General features: G+C 43.6%; 10 protein-coding genes across 10 annotated transcripts; 7 read left to right on the plus strand and 3 right to left on the minus strand.

Moving 5' to 3' along the window:
• Positions 1-12: 12 nt before the first annotated feature.
• On the plus strand, positions 13-2,442 carry PBY1 (LALA0S09e03730g1_1; the record flags this gene model as incomplete). Its single annotated transcript, XM_022770745.1, has 2 exons — positions 13-24; positions 250-2,442. 2 exons carry the CDS (start codon positions 13-15, stop codon positions 2,440-2,442), a joined length of 2,205 nt encoding a protein of 734 aa, XP_022630054.1.
• Positions 2,443-2,506: 64 nt separating this feature from the next.
• RXT2 (LALA0S09e03752g1_1) lies at positions 2,507-3,544 on the minus strand (the record flags this gene model as incomplete). The annotated part of the gene is made up of 1 exon (XM_022770746.1): positions 2,507-3,544. The coding sequence occupies one exon, from the start codon at positions 3,542-3,544 to the stop codon at positions 2,507-2,509; it is 1,038 nt and encodes a 345-aa protein (XP_022630055.1).
• A 742-nt stretch (positions 3,545-4,286) lies between these two features.
• Positions 4,287-4,979, plus strand: LALA0_S09e03774g (LALA0S09e03774g1_1; the record flags this gene model as incomplete). Its single annotated transcript, XM_022770747.1, has 1 exon — positions 4,287-4,979. The coding sequence occupies one exon, from the start codon at positions 4,287-4,289 to the stop codon at positions 4,977-4,979; it is 693 nt and encodes a 230-aa protein (XP_022630056.1).
• A 462-nt stretch (positions 4,980-5,441) lies between these two features.
• On the plus strand, positions 5,442-6,698 carry SMK1 (LALA0S09e03796g1_1; the record flags this gene model as incomplete). The annotated part of the gene is made up of 1 exon (XM_022770748.1): positions 5,442-6,698. One exon carries the CDS (start codon positions 5,442-5,444, stop codon positions 6,696-6,698), a length of 1,257 nt encoding a protein of 418 aa, XP_022630057.1.
• A 366-nt stretch (positions 6,699-7,064) lies between these two features.
• On the plus strand, positions 7,065-11,336 carry VPS15 (LALA0S09e03818g1_1; the record flags this gene model as incomplete). The annotated part of the gene is made up of 1 exon (XM_022770749.1): positions 7,065-11,336. One exon carries the CDS (start codon positions 7,065-7,067, stop codon positions 11,334-11,336), a length of 4,272 nt encoding a protein of 1,423 aa, XP_022630058.1.
• Positions 11,337-11,879: 543 nt separating this feature from the next.
• SEC8 (LALA0S09e03840g1_1) lies at positions 11,880-14,933 on the plus strand (the record flags this gene model as incomplete). The annotated part of the gene is made up of 1 exon (XM_022770750.1): positions 11,880-14,933. The coding sequence occupies one exon, from the start codon at positions 11,880-11,882 to the stop codon at positions 14,931-14,933; it is 3,054 nt and encodes a 1,017-aa protein (XP_022630059.1).
• Positions 14,934-15,143: 210 nt separating this feature from the next.
• Positions 15,144-17,072, plus strand: MMS4 (LALA0S09e03862g1_1; the record flags this gene model as incomplete). Its single annotated transcript, XM_022770751.1, has 1 exon — positions 15,144-17,072. One exon carries the CDS (start codon positions 15,144-15,146, stop codon positions 17,070-17,072), a length of 1,929 nt encoding a protein of 642 aa, XP_022630060.1.
• A 73-nt stretch (positions 17,073-17,145) lies between these two features.
• FES1 (LALA0S09e03884g1_1) lies at positions 17,146-18,021 on the minus strand (the record flags this gene model as incomplete). The annotated part of the gene is made up of 1 exon (XM_022770752.1): positions 17,146-18,021. The coding sequence occupies one exon, from the start codon at positions 18,019-18,021 to the stop codon at positions 17,146-17,148; it is 876 nt and encodes a 291-aa protein (XP_022630061.1).
• A 602-nt stretch (positions 18,022-18,623) lies between these two features.
• On the minus strand, positions 18,624-20,765 carry EXO84 (LALA0S09e03906g1_1; the record flags this gene model as incomplete). The annotated part of the gene is made up of 1 exon (XM_022770753.1): positions 18,624-20,765. One exon carries the CDS (start codon positions 20,763-20,765, stop codon positions 18,624-18,626), a length of 2,142 nt encoding a protein of 713 aa, XP_022630062.1.
• Positions 20,766-21,049: 284 nt separating this feature from the next.
• On the plus strand, positions 21,050-22,600 carry SIF2 (LALA0S09e03928g1_1; the record flags this gene model as incomplete). The annotated part of the gene is made up of 1 exon (XM_022770754.1): positions 21,050-22,600. The coding sequence occupies one exon, from the start codon at positions 21,050-21,052 to the stop codon at positions 22,598-22,600; it is 1,551 nt and encodes a 516-aa protein (XP_022630063.1).
• Positions 22,601-22,849: the final 249 nt, after the last annotated feature.

Genomic DNA, 22,849 nt, shown 5'->3' on the forward strand with positions numbered 1-22,849 from the left:
TAACTTAGAATCATGCACATTTTCGTATGTTTTGCACTCATCTTCTTCGGTAATTGTGGTCTTAGGAAATTGCTGCTTTGAGAGGAACAGGTTTCAGGAGTAAACCTTTTTCCCTTTGTCGATCGGAAAGGTCTACAAACGCCGCCAAACCCTCATATTGCAAGGTCAAAAACAATCACAGCGTATATGCAAGTTACATTTGCTGTGATGAACTCTACCAAGTACTAACTGCTATTTCTCTTTTTCTAGCTCACAAACGACGATGGTCCTCCAGATGCTAGGGCTTCCCCATATTTGCGCCATTTCATCCAACATATACTGACAACTCGTCCCGACTGGCATCTCACAATCTGTGTGCCAGACCAACAACGATCTTGGATCGGCAAGGCGATATTCGTGGGTCGTGATGTACATGCACGTTTTGCTTACATGAGCCGCGATGCCATTGATGACGTAATGACCGGCCCGTATCTGCAACCGCAACGTTCTGTGCAGGGCACCAAGCTTCCATGCGTCTCGAACGAAGGTATCGCATCAGATGCCATCGAGTTCTGTCTTGTCGACGGAACCCCCGCAACAGCTACCGACGTTGGTCTTCATCATTTGACTACTAACAAATTCGACCTAGTTGTCTCAGGTCCCAACGTAGGACGCAATTCTTCTGCAGGCTACGTAACCTCTAGCGGAACCATCGGAGCAGCTATGGAGGCAGTCATCTCCAGCGGTGTTCGTTCAGTAGCTTTGTCGTGGGCCTACTTTGATGGTGTAAAGTATGTGGAAGATCATATTCTTAAAAGCGCCTCCGAACAAAGTTGTCGAGTCATTGAGCATCTAATCGGAAACTGGAATACGGACACTCAGCTCTATAATGTCAACGTCCCACTCCTTGATTCTCTTTCCTCTAAAACGAAGGCTATCTACACGCATATATTGGAAAACCAGTGGTGCTCCGTCTACAGTGCAGGGTTCGATGCAGACACCGGCCAGGCCAAAGAGCAAATTTCCGACGTTGAATCTGGCAACAAAGGCATCACTTTTACATGGCAACCGAATTTCCAAAAACAACGGGAGGCCATTTTTCAGAGTCCACCAGACAGTAAGAATGATGGACGGACAATCGAAGCGGGACTAATTAGCGTGACACCGCTACGAGCCGTATTCCATCAGGTTCAAGGCTTACTTGGAGAGCTGTCTTTGAAAGAACCAGTCTCTATTCAGAGTCATATTGACGAAGCAACCGTGAGCAAAAAAGAGGGTTTTTTACTCCTTACCGTTCCTTCGAACGAGTACATCTATGCTCCTTTAACATCTTCAATTGAATCTCGGTTGCCCAATGTCAAAATAGTAAGGTCGCTTCCAAAAAACGCGGAGGGTTTAAAAATCCTTCATTACGGTGATTACGAGCATATCGACATGGACAAACTGGTCTCAGACGATACTTATTTTGCTAACACGTACGTCTATCGCAAAGCGCTCATTCGCAAGCACTTTCTTGCCCATACGATACATTCATACGTTGTAAAGCACTCGGAATCTGCGCTTGCCAAGGCATATCTCGAAACTTTTACCATAGACGTTGACTACGCGGAGTTCCTGGATGATGCTTTGGACGAAAATTGGGAATTAAGGCAAGAACTTGAGTCCGAGGAGAAATGGTGGATACTGAAACCCAGTATGAGCGACAAAGCACAAGGAATTAGAGTCTTTAAGACTATTGGAGATCTTCAATCTATTTTCGATTCGTTTGACGAGGAACCCACCGATGACGAAGGTGAAATGAACCCCAATAGCATCGTCACTTCTCAGTTGCGCCATTTCATTGTCCAGGAATATATGACAAACCCACTATTGGTGCCTTCTCTTCAAAATAGAAAGTTTCACATTCGATGCTACGTGACCTGCGTCGGCGATTTAGAAGTTTACGTGTACGATCGTATGCTAGCCCTGTTTGCCCCGGAGACTTTCAAAAGACTCACCGACGACTATATTGCTACCGATTCACAACAACTGGCCTGCCATTTAACAAATACATGTCTTCAGGATGATGTGCAAATCAAAGAGACAACTGTAAAAGAATTGGACACGTTGAAGGAGCTGTCTACCAGCGACCGGCTCAAAATAAAGTCTCAGATACATGAAATAACCCGTGAGCTTTTCTTGGCTGCAGTGACGACAAACAGAATCAATTTTCAGCCCCTACCAAATGCCTTCGAAACTTATGGATTAGATTTTCTGGTTGATTCTTTTTTGAATGTGAAAGTTCTAGAGGTGAACGCCTATCCTGATTTCAAGCAAACAGGAACAGAGTTGAAAGGCGTGATTGATGAGCTCTTTGACGAAGTCACCAAAAACTGCATAGTTCCACTTTTTGAGGGCACTAAAGCCGCGTATGAGACCTCAAACTTTGTCAGAGTCCTTGACCATCAGTCGCATGGCTGGTAATGGCGATGGCGACCGTTATTCTTAACTATGCACATATTCAAAACATGGAGTACTTTGTAAAGTATTAAGTTGGCTTTTCCTGGTCCACCTCGTCTTCCGCGTCAGCTTCTAGTTGCTCTTCTGTCATAGTTCTGTTTGTAGTAGCGCTTATTAGCCCTCTTTTGACAACATGAAGTGCGCTTGGCACTGTTACACCTTCTTCCGGAATTCCCGCGAATTCTCGACTCCACATGTTGATTCGCTCCTTTATCCGCTCTGCCTTGACGATGCAATTGCGAATTTTTTGTAAATTTCTGACAAATTCCTGGTTTCGCTGCAGTGCAATTTGAGTTAACTGCCTCGCTGCCTCTACTTCTTCGTTGGACAGATCCTCCTTACGCGATATTACCGACGGAAGAGTATTGTAGGGATTGAATTGAGGTAGAGCGAAAAAAGGGTCACCTCCGTTTACATCACGTTCAGCTTTTAAAGGCTCTGGCTGATCAGCAGTTGTAAAACCTAGCGTGGAGCTGTCCCGCAAACTGAGATTGTGGTCGTATTCTTCGAGCTTCAGAGTTTGCTCTATTAGCGGTCCCGGATAATCTCCTAAAAACGCTTCTAGTACGTTTGAAAACGACACTACGTTTTTTTGTTCTTTTTCTATCATTAGCACCGCCTGCAGCGCAAGGTCTCGAAGCACGCTGCTCTGAAACCTTTTGGAGATCGCCGGATGTTTTGCCACGTCCTCTAGAGACGAGATGGGTGCTAAAATCTGTCTAACGTCTACCAATTCGTGCAAATCCGTGTTGCTGCCGTTGCTGCTTTCGTCTTCATCGTCTGCGATGTTTTGACGATTGCGGGCCAAAAGTCTATGCACTGATCCGTTGTAAAATACATGACTTTCTTGACTCCCGTCGTAATTTTGAAGTGACGTTCGTTTCACGCCTTCCGCATGCTGGAGTAACTTGTTTCCCCTGTTGGTCGTTGCACCATCTGTTGAAGGGAAAACAGAGCCGTCCCTGGACCGTTTTAAACGGGGGAAATTGCCACTTTTTTCTCGTAGTACTGCAGCAGTGAACAATCGAATTTGTTCATGTATTTCCTTGTCGTCTGCCTGGTGCATCTTGGTGACTTCGATAGCAGTTGGTTGTAGGTGTTCGATAGCGCATCTGGTATGAATACCTAGTCGATGTAATATATCACAATTTTCGTGAGTAGTGATTGTATATCATGTGACTGAATTAATTAAAGCTAGATCAGGTGACTCCTTAGAAGCAAGCCTTAAATGATCATATAGCCTCACCTCACAGAGAGTACCCAGTTGAGATACCACTTGGTACAATATTAGAATACCGTTTTGCTTCTCTATATGTTGTAATTTTTTTCTAGCTTGTTACGATGACGAAATACTGTGTATCCATGAGTAGAATCGACGAAATGCAGCAGGATGGTAGAGTACACGTAGATATAGAGTAAATTCATGAATACCACGGTGTGTTATTCTCGATGACTGTAACTCTAAAATGCTATACTTTTTAAAGAGATATTGTCACGTGATGTGTGCGATTACAGAGAACTTTCCATAGAAAGTAAAATCACCATTTCCCATGTATAGACATTATGGCCCAAGTATGCCTCTTAAGTGCCATACAGAGTCCTTAATCTTGTTCCTCGATACACATCTACTGTGGTTTTTCTCTAGCAAGTTGTTTTCCCTCGATCGTTCCTCGAGATCCGTTATACTACGCGCATCAAATTATACAAACATATATATATAGGGTGAAAAGCCAACATTCCTAGTGACACACATCAAAGAACAAGCATTGCTCTAGGCATATCCACAATTTGACTTCAATTCAAATACCATGGGCATTCTTGGTTCCCTGTCCAAATATTTGGCAATTGCCATTTTGATTTCAACGTACAAGTCTCTTCCCGGTGCTTATTTTGTCCGCTTCTATGCCCGGGTCATTGACAACCTGGTTATACCACTGATTTTTGGTAAGAACACCAAAACCATTCAGCAGCTACAAAATGATAAATACGGCTGTTTTGCATACGCGGAATTGAGTACGTACGCCTCCTTGTTTGAGTGCGATTTCTACATGCATAAGAGTAATAGTACTTATTTCGAAGAGCTGGACGTGTCCAGGACGGATTTGATGACGAAAATATTCCAAAAACTGTTTCTCACCTCTAAGCGCTATCCGTACGTCCCGGTTGCAAATGTTTTCACAACTTTCATCAAAGAAATAAAGCCATTTCAAACTTATAAAGTCCGTAGCTGCATTCTCTGTTGGGACGAAAAATGGTTGTATGTCATTAGCAGGTTTCTGACCAAAAATGGTTCTCAGCTTGCAGCGCTTTCGATTACCAAATACGTTTTGAAAGACGGCAGAAAGACGATTCCTCCACAAACTGCTCTGGAAATCTGCGGCCTGTACAACGAAGACGTTCAGAAAGTTTCCGAGCAAAACATGCAAGTGCTGTCACAACAGTGCGGTTTTCACAAGACCAGTCCACTCGAGGAATTAAAACACGAATACAATCGAATTTAAAATCCACGGTAGCCGAGTTACAAATTGTGAATATGGATATAAAGGAGGTGTCTAACGAACTCAAGGCTGCAATCTATAGTTTGTATGGACATAAAGACTGTCTCGACATTCGGGTGGTATTCATCTGGTAGCTTTATTTCCGAAAGATGTTCGAAGTTCACTCAAGGCGCATTGATCCTTAAAATTACAGCTCGCCAAGCAAAAGTGGGGTGTCAAATCATCCCACTGGATGTTCACTCAAAACGGACAACGCTTTGAGAACTCATGAACCCTTCCACCTGGAGTTCACATTTGTTTGCTAAGCGTATTGTCCATCCGTCCCGTGTGACAATATCCAAGGTGTCAGCGTCAGTTTAATACACGCAAGATAATTCAAACCAAAACACAATCCCTCTCCAAGACCAACTATTCTTCGAGACTACTCGCACAGTATTGCTATCTTTTCAAAGTGTTGCCTTTGCTATGACATCCGCTTTTGCTCTTCAGTCCAATACAAAAATCTTGAATCGTCCCCAAACTAGCTCCAAAGAAAGACGTTCACAAATCCATGGAGGAGAATGCATGATACATTCCCTAAGCAAACCCCCTCTCGACCCACCAGATGTGAGAAGTATTTATCAAAAAGGAAACTTTTCTACGCCAGGAAATTTCGAAGTACTACAAATTTTGGGTAAAGGTTCATATGGCGTAGTGGTTTCTGCCCTCGACAAAAGAAACACAGACAAACCATGTCGATTGGCAATAAAAAAAGTCACTAACATTTTCCAGAGAGAGATCCTACTCAAGAGGGCTATTCGTGAGCTCAAATTCCTTAATTTCTTCCGCGGTCATAAAAATATTGTTAGTTTGCTTGACCTCGAAATTGTTTCTGAAAAACCGTTTGACGGCTTATACTGCTATCAAGAGCTTGTCGATTACGATCTGGCCCGTGTTATCCATTCCACTGTACAGTTTTCCGCCTTCCATATCAAACATTTCCTATATCAGATTTTGTGTGGGCTAAAATACATCCATAGTGCTGATGTTATTCATAGGGACTTAAAACCCGGAAACATCCTCTGCTCCATCAGTGGTCATCTCAAAATTTGTGACTTCGGCCTTGCCCGAGGGATATCGCCGCTTTTTTCTGAGAGTAGAGCTGGTGATCTCCATATCACAAACTATGTTGCGACTCGTTGGTATAGAGCTCCTGAATTGATATTGTCCCATAAACGGTATTCGAAATCTATTGACGTGTGGGCTGTTGGTTGTATCCTGGTGGAGTTTTATGGCAGAAAGCCATTGTTTATGGGTCAGGATTCATTGCATCAAGTATTCGAGATTTTGAAAGTACTGGGAACGCCACCAAGGGACATTATCACCAAATATGGGTCTGCACGCTCATTTGAAGTGTTTTCGTCGCATGCAACCGTCACTAAAACTGAATGGAGGTCTTTATATCCGGGATCTTGCGCAGAAGCGCAAAATCTAATGGGACTTTTGCTTACATGGGATCCTGAAAGCCGATTGAGTGTTGAGCAGATTTTGGATCATCCATTCATTGCCGACGTGAGGGATCCTGGCGATGAGCCGGTTTGTTCTCATGGCGCATTTGACTATTCTTACGAAAACAAGTTCACTTCCATGCAAATGCTGAGGGACACAATCCACGAGGAAGTTCGTCTTTTCAAGCAATCAACGCTTTCCCAAGAGTGCGGATCAGTTGATTGCACCTTCTAGTCCGTATTAACCTTTCAAACCTACCTACGACATATGTAAGAGACTTTTGTTAAAAATATAGGCTTGCTGTGATCTATACACTTGGTAAGCAAGAGATTAGAAGACCTAGAAGCGGGCAATATAAATGTTCACAGTCAGAGCCTCCGAATCAGTAGTCTTAGTGATCATTGAACATACTAAAGGGTATTTGGACTCGAAAAGAGCTCTCGGGTCATTATGTCAGTTTAGACAAATGTGATCTTAATGACATTAAGGTAAATATTAGTACCATAAAGGAACTACAGGTAATAGGTACATCAAGTCTTCGAAGTAAAAGCGGTGCTGAGACGGAGCTGACCTAGCTGAGTCATAAATTGCATTGTGGCTATGGGTTCTCAACTCTCTTTGATTGCACACACTGCTCCTTCTATTGCAATCTCGTCCTATATTGATATACTAGACGAAGTTCATTATCTATCACAGCTAAACTCATCGCGATTCCTGAAAACATGCAAAGCGCTGGATCCAAATGGCGAAATTCTTATCAAGGTTTTTATCAAGCCTGCAGATGACTACAGTATCGCTGAAGTACAAAAAATGTTATTAAATGAGGCACAACTGCTGGCTGCCCTGCCGAACACCTTAAATTATAGTAAAATTGTGGAATCTGATAGAGCTGGCTATTTAGTAAGACAGCATTTGAAATCCAGTGTCTACGATAGATTGAGCACCAGACCTTTTTTGGAAACTATCGAGCTTAAGTTCATAGCTTTCCAACTTTTGCGGGCGTTAGACGATGTACACTCGCGAGGAGTATGCCACGGCGACTTGAAATTAGAGAATCTTCTTCTGACCAGCTGGAACTGGTTGGTTCTGACAGATTTCTCGGGAAGCATGAAACCAACATATTTACTAGAGGATAATCCTGGAGATTATTCCTTCTACTTCGACACATCCCAACGACGGACCTGTTACATAGCTCCTGAAAGATTTGACTCATCGAAATATCAAAAGTTCAATAATATGAACTCCAAACTTACACCCGAAATGGATATATTCAGCGCAGGATGTTGCATAGCAGAAATTTTCTCGGAGGGCAGTTGCATTTTCAATTTATCGCAATTGTTCAGGTACCAGAATGGTGATTATAGCCCAGTAGACTTCTTAAACAGCCATTTAGATGATCCGATACTCAGGGAAATGATCTTAGGTATGATAAACCTAAATCCACACAAAAGAAGCACGGTCAAAGATATTCTTCAGAAATACAGAGGAACTTTCTTTCCAGAACATTTTTACCACTTCTATTACGGATACTTTGCGGAATTAGCTACTATTGATGATGGGCTTCCAATGGTGGGTAAAACGTATGGTACATTGCAATTGCCAAACCTTTCTTCCAACATGGACAAAATCGTGCAAAAAATCTACGAAGACCTCCCGAAAATCTGTTCTTCGTTGGGGTACCCTTTGATGAAGCAAGCTTCTTGTTGCCCAAAAGGAGGTAACAAAATACTAAAGCAGTTAACTTTGCCCGGTATTGGCACCATTTTACTTCAAGACCCTGCGCTGGAAATATCGTCTGTTGCGGATGAGTCAGCATTGCTACTTTTGTCGCTTCTTTTCCACGCGCTAAGAGGAGTGAAAGCGGCTTCGGTAAAAATGATGTGCTTGGAGCTCATTACAGTCTTTTCTCAATACGTTTCAGACAGTAATAAGCTTGATAGGGTGCTCCCTTTCGTTGTTTCCATGCTTTTTGATGAACATCCAAGTGTTCAAGCGCTTGCAATTCATGTCCTGTCACAACTTCTAGGCATGACCAAAAGTGTCAATCGCATTAATGACGTTCTTTTCACAGACTATCTCTTACCCCGTATCAAAAAGCTAATCCAAGTTGCAAAATATAATGACTATGTGAGGGTTGCTTTAGCTGAAGAGCTTGGAGAAATAGCAAGATCGGCAACTAGATTCAATGATATGGCCATAACGGCTAATGATGAGTACGGCAAAGTAATGGAAGAAGTTGAATCTAGGAAGAAGCAAAAGCGGAAGCTAGTGCACGGATTCGAACAAATAGCTGTTAATTTATTGACAGACAGCCACTCAAGCGTGAAAATCGCCCTACTTTCGAATATCCTGCCACTTTGCAGTCTTTTTGGTAGGGAAAAGACTAATGACGTTATCTTAAGCCATTTGATCACATACTTGAATGACAAGAACGCGTCACTTCGCATTCAGCTCGTTAAATCTCTTACCGGAATTGCGGTACTACTTGGGCCATTGACGCTGGAGCAATACATTCTGCCTTTACTCGTGCAAACTGTCACCGACTCTGAAGAACTAGTTGTCGTTATGGTTCTCAAAAGTTTGAAAACTTTCTTTAGCGTAGGCTTGATTCAAAAAAGGTACTATTTTGACGTTGCTAAAATTATTGCTGCCCTTCTGCTACATCCTAACACCTGGATACGGCAATTTACTTTAAGCCTGTTGGTAGAGCTATCGAGGAAGCTCTCAAAGGCAGAAGTTTATTGCTTGTTATATCCTATCATCAAGCCCTATTTTGAGTTTGATGTTCAGCTTACTTGGGACTCCATGCTATCGAGCTGTAAAAAGCCACTTTCAAGAACGGTCTACAACATTCTTTGCACATGGTCGCTGCGATCTGTTAGCAGTCTTTTCTGGAAACAGGTACCCAGCAAGCACCGTGATCTATTCGGAAACAATAGTGTGGTATTCATTAACAAGGACTATGTAACGAAGAACTATGGCTTGGCGAGCGGGTACAAAATCGCCAAGTCCCCAATCAAGCTAGCTGACAACAAGGAAATCCTTGTAACAAATGAAGACAAAGGCTGGCTTGAGAAAATCATGACAGTGGGACTTAAAGATACCGATTTGTGGAAGATTGCAGCAATGAGGTCTTACGCATTCAATGTCGCTAAAATGCTGGCTAGGAAACCAGAAACAATCACCCCATACAACCCAATTATCGAAAACGGCTCTGCTTCGAAGAAAGGCTTGAGCTCATATACGCCACCCAGGACCGTAATTTTCGATGTCATGTTCTTAAACAACGCCACGCAGCTCAATGAAGGTCAACATATGATAATCAAACATCGAGAGAATTCTCCAAGCTCATTGACAACGGCTTTTCATCGTTTGGCCCTTAACAAGTCTATCGATTTGACGAAGTCGATTCAGTTAACTAAAGCAGCACCGACTTTGACCTCGAATCTCGACAATGTCTACGTTCAGCTTGAGGCGTCAAAGCTCAGACCACAAAACATTCAAAGGTCTACGTCTTCAGATGGCGACGGTGTACCATCAATGTTTGTCGTGAAAAACAGCTATGAAGGAAACGATGAGAATATCAAAAGCTTTTTGCGAAGTGTCGACGTCGGGCCCGCATTCAAGCATTTTCCTGAATTTGGACACGCTTCAAGTGCAAGAAACAGTTTGACAGCTGCAAGTACTACCAGGCCGTTTTCTCGCTTGAAATTTTGTTTTCAATTGACAGAGACCCGATCAACAGCTATCACAGTGATATCTGCAGCGCTGCATGATCCATATGTGTTGAGCGGTTCAGAAGATGGAATGGTCAAGTTATGGAACATACCTAAAATTCTGGCCGGAGAAATATTTGGGTCATCTCTGTCTTACGACGCGGGCTCCAGTATTATGGATATCAAGCCGTTTCCAGAATTTGATCTTTTTGCAGTTTCCTGCAAGGACGGTACTATCTTGTTACTCAAAGTGAATGTACATGAGTCCAAAGGCACGAGGGCTTTTACTCGTCTGCAAGTTGTTCGAAAGTACAAAGTTAAAAGCTCTACCGAATTCGTCACTAAATTAGCTGTAGTCCCTGGCGATGACAAACCGCTTTTGGTCGCGCTTACAAACAGTTCTGAAATCATTTTGCTCGACCCTCGCTTGATGTCAGAAATAAGAAGACTGAAGAATGATCCTCTACATGGTGCTGTTCTGAGTCTCTCAGTTGGACACGATAAGTCTTCGATCATTTTGGGGACCTTCCGGGGTGTAATAAACATATGGGATGCCAGGTTTGGTACATTGATTCAAAGTTGGACCTTTTCGGATGGTTCGCCAATAACACATATTTCTCTTCTTCCTGCATTAACGAAGCGCGAGGGGCAAACCATAGTGATCTTCGGTGGCTCTACAAAAAGCATGTTCACCATCTGGGATTATGTGAAGCGGCAATGTCGATTAGTTGTGACGACTGACGAGACGGTACCGTCAATTGATGAGTACTTGGCCACAGACGTCATGATGGACCACTTAAACAAGCACATGGATGAAGCTTCCTGTGATCAGGTAACCTCGATGGTGCTCGAGGGCCTTAATGTTTTGGTCTCTGAAGCTCGCTCTAATAGCATGTTTTGTTTTGATTCCCGGGCAAAAACGATGATTCCCCTGACATCAGATTATGATGCGAGTGCTGTCAAATACGAGCCCTTGCAACTCACCGCTAACACAACAGTCCTCGTTAGACAAAGACAGGTCTCTGACGAATCCGGTCGCAAAGCTGAGATGACGTTGCACAATGATACGATAAATTCAATAGCTGTGGCATGGAACAAGACAGAACGCTATTATATTTCAGGTGACTGCTCTGGGATTGTCAACATATACAAATAACATGGTTTCCACGTAAAGATCATTAATATGCGGTGACTGGTAGCATCTAAGATCACTGATTGTCAGAAGAAAAACTAGCCCGGACACTGTTCGAGTTGTAAAACCAGCGTAGATAGATTTTCGCTCAAACCTATGAAGTGAAGATTTTGCGGTGGCATGTGGTTAAAGTCATGCTTCAAGATTGGCCTTGCGGCTCCCTCGAGTAACCGCGTTGGGCTTTTTCCAAGCAGACATGACTAGCTCTCTCTCATTGCAACTTTGATAAAACCTCAGCTTATTCGGGAGAGAAATGGAAATTCCTGAGCTAGCGAGCCAGATGCTTCTTTTGAATTTGGCTAGCGTCTGAATAATTAGTTATAAAGTCCGACGACGAAGATCGTGAGTCGTCTTCAACATCACATGTTTGTATAGACTATCGAAGTTACCTGTTCTAATTCAATAATACCTTGTAAACCACCTTTTGAACACACGGTTACTCAAACTTTACTACAACTGACCTCTTATTGAAGGAACGAGCACCGTTTGTATCACGTCTAGAGCTCGATGACTTCTTTAAATGTGCCAACTCAGCGGAGACGAGCTCTGTCTGTCAACAATGCCACGAACCGAGAGAAACAGGCGATGAACGATGCCTTGGACAACCTTGAAAGGGACCTAGGTCTGATCTCTTCCACTTGGAATCGAATAATTACACCGGAAACGAACCCTTTGGAATTGGCCTTGGCTTTTCTCGATGACACATCTGTGGGTCTTGGACACCGTCATGAAGAGTTCAAGCGGTGGAGCTCGCAACTAAGCAACGATCTGCAACAAGCTGTAAACGAACACTATCAGGCATTCAATGCAAACATTGCATCTTATGAACAAACCGTGGAGTTTATTAGTGAGTCGCAGAAGCTTGTTGGAGCTACTAAGGACAATGTGGTGGACTCCACTGCCAGCTTTGGGGAATCAGAAGAACAACTTGAAGAACTAAATGAGAGTTCACAAAAGCTCAACAAGATGCTGGAAATACTGGACGCTGTAGAGCAGATCATATCGCTCCCTGACTGTGTGGACGAGCTAATAAAACAAAAATCGTACTTACAAGCCAAAGAAGCATTGGTAAGTGCATTCTCTATGGCCTCTCGATACGATATATGGAAGATTCCAGCTCTTCAAACTACGAAACAGGTTTTAGAATCCCAGAAACATACGCTTTTCGAGACACTGATCGAGGACATAAATGACCTCGTCTATTCGAAGAGACTAAACGTGAGTCCGCGATACGAAGTGAAGCCCCCTCAGCTTAAAGATGGTGTTTATGATAACATGGAGACTTTCTTGGTCAACAGTATTGATCTAGATATCGAGGAGCAATCTCAAGCACTCAGTTCCGAGTTCAATGGCTTTTTAGACAAGCTGAAATTTCCTTCTTCTAAAGCTCACAACCAGGTGAAGGGACTAAGTCCTCAAGGAACTGTTCACGAAAGAATCCTTGCAATATTGAGTCTACTCGATGACATGGATGAGCTACATCCTGCTCTTATAAGTATCTCTGGGCGGGCTAAGGAGGAGATGCACAACATTATAAGTCAAGCAACCGATACAGTGAGATTGAAGCACCCTTCGCTCATCAAATTCTCAGCATCCTTGGAAAACGAGGGCGACTTTGGATTTCCCGGGCAGGAGGTCGTGTCGCTTTTCCTGCAAAACGTTTTCTGGGAGATCTTTTCAAAACTTTTATTCGCAATTCAAGGACATAGGGTGATCTATGAGGCTTCCAAGGCGTTACAGCCTTCATCAGTAGTTGTAGAGCACTATCACTTGAAGGAGGTATGGAATAAAACTCTCGATGAAGTTCATCAACTTCTTGTAAGCTATACCATGGATCCTAAAATTCGCGGCCTTCCGATGAACAAATTATCCAAAATTCAGTCGACACACCAACGAATTGGCTTGAAAAAGCCACTACTATATTCCATCCAAAACAATTTGGACGATAAATCCTCTACCAGGGACCATGCGAATGATTTGAGAGACTTACTCAAAGAAATGTTCCCCGGATTCTCAGCTGCAAGCAACTTGGAACTAAAATCTATCTATCTCGAAGAAGAGACTTTCGAGCTCGACGAAACTCTAGTGCCTGCCAGGGTCTTCAACATGGCATTCATTTTGGAGTCCCTTCTACTCTTTCTTGAAGGAAGCTCGACTGCTATACCTCTAAAGCTCATGAGCAACACGGAAGCGCCAATTAACTTCTTCTCGCATTTTATGAAAAATGAATACCTTCCTCAACTAGGCCTGACATTAACATATCTTTTCAAGAAAAACGTGGAAACTTTAAATCCTTACGCCCTTGAAACCCAAGCCGAGGGGCAACCAGTTTTTAAAGCGGCAGTCGTTTTCAAAGATCTATATCATCAAGTTCTACGTTTACTCAACACATCTTATGGTTACAAGGACAAAGTCATCAACGTTGTGCTTGAATTACTAGACCGCTTTTGCTCCTACTATCAGCGAATATTAGTCAAACTGCTTGGAAATTCGGCAAATCCTATGCTTGACAAAAAGATCAACAGCGTTTGGGCAGAAAATGCAAGGTTGAAGGATCTTACGAACAGGATTTTTAACGGAGAATCGACCTACGCAAAAGAAGAGAATGCTGAACTTTTGAGGGCTTGCCCCGAATTCTACCGAGACGGCAAGAGTTTGAAGAAGCAAGATATGTTCAATACAATCACGGTTGAGACGATGGCTTCATTTTTAACTACGCTCGGCGATGTCACGGAATGGCTTTTGCAACTGAGACAATTGTCCAAAACTGCCGGCATCGTTAAAACTGAAAATGAAGATGTGGTAGGCACTAATGCACTGAGAAGCGAATGGTCGCTTTTTGGAATCTCGTTTGTCGAAAGTGTCGCTAACTATAGAGGTTTGAAGCTTCTTTTGAACGATGCTGCTGCTGAAAGATTCGACAGTGCTCGTAATAAGCTGGAATCTATGAAATTCAGGTTATGGTCTTCCTTGAGATACGATGTGAGGGCACGCTGCATCTTTTACGTTACCAGGTTCTTGCGTGAGTCTTCCTGGTGTCCAGAAACCGCAGGTGTTGATTTGAACGCTAGTATTTCTGCACTCACTGCCGAACTCACGACCATGGAGAACCGTCTACGCGAATTGATCACGCCAGAACAGAAAACCCTGATTTTTGAAGGTATTTACGAGACTTTGAATGATATTCTGATCAAAGGAGCGCGTGGACTGGTAGCATTAAATCACAATGGCGTCAAGAAGATGTCCAAAAACATCAACATATTGCAGCACGCTTGTCGAAGCATTTTTTCGTCACCGGAAAATGTCAGTATGGCTCCAGCGCTCGAATATTTTGCTCTGTGTGCTTCTTCTGAGTCTACTGTAATACAGCGGGCTAATGCTGGGGAGCTACAGGAATACTCTGTTGAAGACATCAAGAATATTCTGAGACTGCAGCTAAGTGAAGAGTTACAACGTCAAACTAAGCGTCAATCGGGCATGACAAGAGCACCTTCGATTTCAGCAAACAAACGTCTATCGGATGCTTTCAGTCGGCTACAATTGGCGAAAAGACACGAATGAAGTGTTAAGGCTGAGCTGGGCTTGAAGCTGGCGATCTTTCACTAGAACGTAGTTCATGATTTACCATCACAAAATGGACCAACATGTTTATGTTAATGACGTTCCATTTCTTGTTCCCAAACAAAACAAGATTTCTGTGTCTGTGTAAAGCGAATCAGAGCACTGTTAGACATTTCATTGGATCAGGTTAATCACTGCAATGATCCGGTTATGATTGCAGGTGATTCCTCCCTCGAAATCCTTGGCGCGAGGTGTCCGAATGGTGACGACAACAAAAAGTCTGAATTTGATGTGATAGAGCTTACATCAGGGATTGAGGAGTCTTCCGTCATTGAATGTGTGGCAAAAACACGGGAATATCCTTCTTCTCCTAAATTACCAAAATCTAGCCCTGTCAAGGCCTTCTCCAGTCATAAAGGCACTCATAATGATTCAGCAGAGCTATCATGTACTTTTCTGAACGATACTAGCATTAATACTGATCCAGCGGCAGAGAAAGGTGCTGGTGATCTTGACGGCGGTGCCCCCATTGACGGCCTAAACACAGATATGTTGGAGGATTCAAGCCCGGTTAGAGCACAATTACTCACCAAGCGCAAAAATGTGCTGGAGCAAGTCCTAAGTGAAGATCACCTATCGTTTTCAGATATTCATGATGGTGCAAGTAGCTCACTTCAAGGTAGTCCTGGTGGATTGACCTTGAGCGGATTGGGTTCGAAATGGTCTCAAAAAGTGGATTCTCAACGCTTGGGGCACTCTCGCACCTCTCAACGAAAACCGATAGGTAACGAAACCCCCAAATCATTGGAAAAGAACGTTTTAAAGGAAGTCAAGGCAAAGGCACTTTTTGTTCAGTCGTCGCCAAGCACTTTTGATGATTCGCTTGCGAAGACTGGAGAGAATACAGAACATGTTGGTCACCAGATTTATCCAAACCAATGCGATAGCATCGGTGCAGATGCCATAGTAGAGTCCACACCACCATGCAAAAGTTCCACGGGCTCCCCTCGAAGGACAGGCCTGTACATCTCGAAGAAGAGACGCTTAGACACTAACACCGAACGACTTGATCCCGACTCCGAAGATAGCTCACCTGCAAAGTTTACCGCTTTTATTGTTAACAGTAGATTTTTCTCGGATGAAGAGTCACGGAATGAGATCTCGAAGTTCCAGACAACGGCCGCAGGAAAAAAAATGTTTAATGCTGCGAACAAACTCATCAAAGATGTCAACATCCTCAAAGCAGAGATGATCTTGGACGTGGACGAATTGCTTTATCAAGAATTTGCCTCGGACGGTATCGATTTGAAAACGGAGGTTCAGCCAGCGCAAATTATTCATTTACATGATGTGAAGCCTTTGATAAAGCTGCGAAGACGCTGTAATTCGATATTTGACTTAAAACATGGATTATTCTATCCCAGGCCTGAGAAAATAGTGAGTGAAAATGTCTCCATTATGTTTTACAATGCGTTAGAATTTTTCCATCTGCACTGTACTGGGAAATCCCGTTTGCTGCACTTCATTCAGGAAACAAAATCAGCCAACACTCTTGTTATTATAACTCTATATGGTCGAGAAGACCTCATTAAGGGAATCCAAAATATGGAAAATAGGCGCTTTAGGCAGCAAGTGGAAGAGGAGCTTCATGGCTCAAAAAAAAATAGGCATCGCACAAAATCTAAGAAATTGGAGATGCTGGAAGAGTTGGGCATCACGATAGAAGATGTCGACCGATACACCGACGATATCGCAGTGAAATACGGTGTTCATTTCTTCACAGTAGAGTCCAAGCGGGATTTCATTCCTTGGCTGAATAGTCTTATCACTGTGGTTGGCAGAAAGCGCTACGATCCCGCGGTGAGACATCAAGAGTGGTCTCACGTTACCATGAGGTCAGCTCAAGACCCTCGGGACTCGCTTTGGAAAACACTGGAACAGCTAGACCAGATGACAACGTTGAAAGCTCAAAGGGTGATTTCCGTTTACCAAAACTTCCAGCATTTGTACAACGATGTTGAAAAAGGTTATTTAACATGCGGTGATGACGGGAACCCGCTCATGGCGAGTGCATCGGAGAAAGCCATGGTTGCTTTGTTAACTTCCGACAACCCTGATGACTTGGTGTATATGTCTTGAGGATAAAATTCTGATCAAAATAAAAGCCTGCGTTAAAAAAACCGATGTCCTTATTTCTTCTATATTGGTATTTCTAATAGTTGTTCATGGCAAGCTTGACCGTTTTGTAATCATCTTCGTTGACACGCTCCTCCAAACTTGCAATGTCTTGTAAGCCAGATTTTAGCACGGTGACCTCAGATTCGTCGAACCTTTCCCCACCATTTATCAATTGAGACAGAAAGTTCAACACTTTGTCAATAATGTATATGTTGCTTCCCGAATGTAGAAATTTTAGCGAAGTCTGCAAAATGCTTTCGTCCCTTAGTTTTTGCATGAAATCTGCATCAATCATTGTGCTGGTCATTACGGCAGTAACCACAGAAAGGACTCGTAGTTTTAATTTGTCCGTTGCATTAGGGTCGCTCAGTACTGGGGCTATCACGTCTAATCCACGAAGCTTATTGAACTTGGAATACGACTCTTTATTATGCTTCAAAAGGTTCGATAGGGCGTAAAACGCTTTTGTTCTAACGTCTGTTTTCTCGTTTTTATTTTTGGCTATCTGTATGAGCTGAGGCAACCCTTGTTCGTATTTTAGGAAGTTCTCTTGAGAGTTAGTGTTATTTTGAACCGCAGTACCAATAACAGACAATGTGAATGCCCTCAGTTCAGGTTCCGGTGATTGTAGAACGCCAATCAAAGGTTCCCAGAGTTTCAAATTCTCGATATTATTGGCATTATCCAGGTTTTCAATCAGCATTTCGAAATTGTCAAAAGCGATCAATTTCGCCTCTAACTCAGCCTCCGGATTGGTTATCACCACAATAGCCTGCTTCATCAAAGCCGGCTCATCAAGACCGCCTCCAAACAGTTGTTGCAATAATTTTGGATCTGGTTGTCCAGCTTTTTCCACAGCTTCTTTGTCTCCTTGAGAGTTGGCGACCGACCAATGCAGCAGCTTTTCCATGTTTTATTTTGTCTATGTGAGAGTTCAGCTGATATGGTTGATTATCAGACGCTAAAGCAGCGAGAGGAGTAGTCTTGTTCTCAAGATACGATCGATGCGATGAGTGCTAAGTTAGATGCATGGCATTTCTGATTGATTATTGTCAAAATCGAAGCATTGTGTACGAAGACCGTTTTCATCATGATTCTTGAGTCCTAGACCTTTGTAGAATAGGGGGATTTTGTCACTCCAAGAGCAGGTCAGACCTTTTCAACTATGCGCTAAGTGTAATTGCGTGAATTTTTGGAATTGGTTTCCATGCCTTAGGCATTGTGCCTTCAAACGTTTAGTTCAGCTTTTCCCCAGACCTGACAAGTCTTAATAAGTTGTTGATGAAGCAACTGAGGAGCAGGCAAAATTTGATTCGAGCTCCGTGAAGAGTTGGCCCGGCTGGTTTATGGTCGGATAGTGCGGCTACCTTTTATGCTTTTCTCAAGTCTTTTTGACCGATCTATGACACATTAGTACAAAATGACTATTGCATCAGGATCGGATTCGGCACAGCACAGCACAGTACAGTGCAGTACAGTACAGTACAGCACCATAATCCTTTTTTGGGCGTGTTATCCGATACGTTCAGCGTTCTTGCGGATGAAATCGTCAAGCTTGTAAACAAAATCCATGCCCACGGATTTCAGCTCGTCTATCTGTCTTCTTGAAGATTTGATTGAAGCCGGTGGGATCGCTTCAATGCTCATAAAGTGCTTGTTGATGAGGGTGAAATGCTGGTCTACTTCACTGCTGCACCAGCTTACCAGCGTGGACGAAAAACTGTCATCAATGCTCTGAAAAAGCTCTTTGACCCTCGCAACCACGGTCTTCAGTGTTTGGAACCGAATTACGGCGATCTGAGTAAGGTAATGCGTGGGGCTTTGGAAAGTTCCTACCTTCAAAATCAACTCCTTGATGTACTTGGTCCTGTTCTGTAAAAACAGATCAAGAGCGTCGTATTTGAAGTCCAGGGAAATTAGATCGCGCACGAAATCGAGCAAATTGGAAAAGTTTGAGATTTCGGTAGAGATCAGCTGCGTGAGTTTGCCTGCCAAGAGTTCCTTGCGGTTCGCCACTTTGAGCCTAATAAGGTTCAGCAGTATTCGGTTTTCTTGGACGCCATTCTTGTCGAGAGACGCCAATGTTTGCTCCAATTCTTGCAAATGCTGGATAGCGGCATTGAAGTCACGCCGGGCGAATACAATGTCGAAATCTTCCACAACGTCGTCCAAGTGCCCCAGTACACCAGCGTTTCGTTTTCCTCCTACCGCCTGCGAAGGATATTTAAGAGAAGAGCTTAGAGCATGTAAGGCGAACGACTCATTTGCATCGTTCTGGGGCCCTGAGGTTGCATTTCCCAAACTCGTGTTTCGCGCGTGGCCCTTCGTGGGGCTCAGTGTCAGGTCTCTGCCTGGATTGTTCTGCGTGGCCTGCAGATATGTGAAAGAGTCTCTGATTTTACGCGTGTTTTCTTCTTCTGCCTGTGAGATGACATTCAGATCATCTTTAGCACCGCGCACTGCGGACACAATGCGCTCGAACTCTCTAGTCTTTTGCGTTTGAATTAAGCATTGCCTGCGATTGGCAAAATCTAGCGAAATTCTATTCTTCGCTTGAGGATTGATGATAGTATCTTTTAGGGTATGACAGTAGCATACTACCAGCTCGTGCTGTTTGTTTTCCTGATTTTTAGTCGCTATCATGATCATGTCATTAAGTAGGAAAAGATGAATGGTCTTTAAAGGCTTGAGTGTGGCAGCGTTTATTTCGTACCAATCACTTGATTCCAAAATGATATGTCGTCCCGGAAGTGGAGCTATAAATTTCTGGGCGCCTTCGACCGCCCTGAACAAAGTCGAAAGCTCACTCTTCCACATCTTCTCTAGCATTACAACACTTGTACGATCACGCCGTTGGGAAGCTTTCGCTGGAGGAAGTAGCGAGTTTTGCTGTTGCTGTTGTGATTGTGACTCGACGCTTGAATTTGGAGCCGAATCTCGTTCCAACTGTAACCTTTTGTCTGCCATTGTAATCAGCTCATCCATCACCTCCTGGAGTTCTACTACATTTGTCCTGAGCTGTCTAAGCTCCGCAGAGGCACTGCTAAGATCCCGGTTTACTTGCAACACCTGAGTGTATGAATCCGAGATGTTCACCTTAATTTCGTCTGTGACTTCTAACGCCAAATCGTTCAGTTCTGACGTAAACTGATCTATCTCAAGTGCTCCAGCGTTCCCCAGTGTACTGGATACATATTCTTTCGCTTCAAAAGCGCGATCACTCAGGATCTGGCGCAGTGGAGTTCTGTGAGATTTTTTTTGTCCGCCAACTCTGAGCATTCCAACGCTCGAAGTAGATCTGTTTTGTCTGGAAGTAACTTTAAGTTCATTAGCCCGTGTATGGGACGGTTGATCTGAAGCATTTTCCATACTATATGGCAAGGGCTCTGCTAAATAGTCTGTTGGAGCACCAGGGCCACCATATTTTGAAGCGTGGAATGACAATCTCCTCTGCATCAAAGTCCCCACTTTGTCACGATCTTTGGAATCTATCGTTGGAAGTTGTGCATAGTTCGTAGCGTCTTTGAAGTTTTGGTATGGATTTGATTTCACCGTTGTATTGTCACCATCCAACTTTATTGAACCGTTCGCTCTGCTCGGCGATGAACGCTGCTTCCAATTCGTTCTAGCTTTCCGAAGCGACAACTCTACCATCACAGCCTCAAATCCTAATCGTGAGAAATGGCTTCGTCAATGAGTTTTGGCCTGTTGAAGTTGCTGATTGTAGTTAAAGGTTGGTGAACTTGTAAGATTAACCAATATATATGAAGTTCATTGAATTTGTTCAAACATCAGATAGAAAACAGTAGCCAAATTCTGTATAAAAGAGGCATCTTTGAAGGCTCTGCTGCTTTCTTTCGGAAACTAAAAACAGGGGGACCTATTCAGGCTTTTTTTTGCCAAGCAGAGTTGTTCAGTGGACGTCATTTTAGAGGACGATGAGCATCACTAGCGAAGAGGTAAACTATATGATCTGGAGGTATCTCCAGGAAAGTGGGAAAGAGGTATCTGCGTTGGCGTTACAGGAAGAAACACGGGTTTTGGAGTTTGATCACCAATTTGGCCACCATATACCCATTGGGTCGTTGGTAGACTTTATCCAGAAGGGCATCTTGTATACAGAATCCGAGCTTCTGGTGCGTTACGATGCCGATAAAACGCCGGTAGACGGCGAACAACAAGTTTTGGCTCGAGATTTCAGTCTGGTGCAAGCACTGGAAATCAATAAAGACAGGGTCCCAGTTATTCGTGGAGAACACAGGTTCGAGCTGGCAAATGACGAACCTGAATTGACAACGGGTAAAGAAACACTGGACGCACTTTCACCATCAGAAAATCATAAGGATACCACTCCGGCAGCTTTAGGGTCCTCGAATTTCATAAAGACGTTGCATGAGAGCGCCAAGATATCGCAGGGCGCAGTCAGTCGATGGAACCCATCAAATAGTCTGATACAGGCACATGGGGGTTCCGGCTCGCCAGCAACGATCACCACATTTCAGAGTTCAGAGCCAGGAACCTTGTTAGTGGTGCAACAGGTCAAATGCGAGCTATCCCCAGCCATTGAAAAGGAAACGGAAAATGGCGTATCGTGTTTAGAGTGGTCGCCAGCTGGTCGCAGTTTAGCAGTCGGTGCAGAGTCCGGAGAAGTTAGATTATGGACTATAGATGGAAAATTGGAAAACATTTTTGAGTTTCACAAAAGTTGCATAACCACCATCAAATGGAATCAGGACTCTCTGCATTTTCTTACTTGTGACGTTGATAATGTCGTTATTGTGTGGAATTCTGTCACAGGATCTGCATTGCAACAGTTTTCTCCCAAAGATTCAGGGTTTTCAGAAACGCTGGGGGTCGATGCCTCTTGGGTGGGTACGGACAAATTCGTGATTCCCGGAATGCAGGGCAACATATTATTATGCGAGATGGGCGAAAGCCGTCCTCTGGGCCAGCTGAGTGGACACACCAAGGCCATAACCGCGTTTGACTACAACCCGGCAACGAGATTGCTGGTATCGGCTTCCGATGACAAGACTCTTCGAGTGTGGCGAAGCGGGAATATGAACTCATCCAACTGTTTTATGGGAAATTCACAAAGCGTGACGAGTGCCAGTTGGCTTGATAACGATACTGTCATATCGACATCAATGGATGGATCGGTGCAGGTATGGTCTCGAGTCTCCAACTCGCCACTTGCGCTGTCGATGGTCGACGGAGTGCCAATATTCTGTGGAGTACTCTCCCCCGACAAGCAGAAATTTGCGGTGGGCAAGATGGACGGTGAGATCAACTTATATGACGTTGGGAAGCTGATACTTGACTTGAAGGATGTTAAAGATGCTCGCAATGTGCAATCCATCCCAATCTACGGCGATTATCAGTCGAACAGCGAAGGTAATTGTATTACAGACTTGGCATGGGATGCAACAAGCACCTATTTATCGATCTGCTACTCGGCTAGTGAAGCCTCGGTAGTGTACATTGGTTAGACATCACTGCAACTGCACAAATGAGAGCGAGAAACTGCGAATGCCACATTTCAAGAAATTGACTATTTTTGCTCCGAAAAAACTGGTAAAAAAAACAGTCCAAAACGAAACCAATTCGCCAAGTGATTTCCAGCTCCCTGAGTTCTCTGGCAGGATACACGATTCGCTCGGAAAAGCTCACGATTGCCTTACAAACGTCGTCGATTACTGTTCCACAACGTATATGATGATCCAACAATAATATTGAGA

The sequence above is a fragment of the Lachancea lanzarotensis genome, scaffold LALA0S09 (genome assembly GCF_000938715.1).
Source record: "Lachancea lanzarotensis genome assembly LALA0, scaffold LALA0S09, whole genome shotgun sequence".
In the NCBI taxonomy this organism is placed as follows: domain Eukaryota; kingdom Fungi; phylum Ascomycota; class Saccharomycetes; order Saccharomycetales; family Saccharomycetaceae; genus Lachancea; species Lachancea lanzarotensis.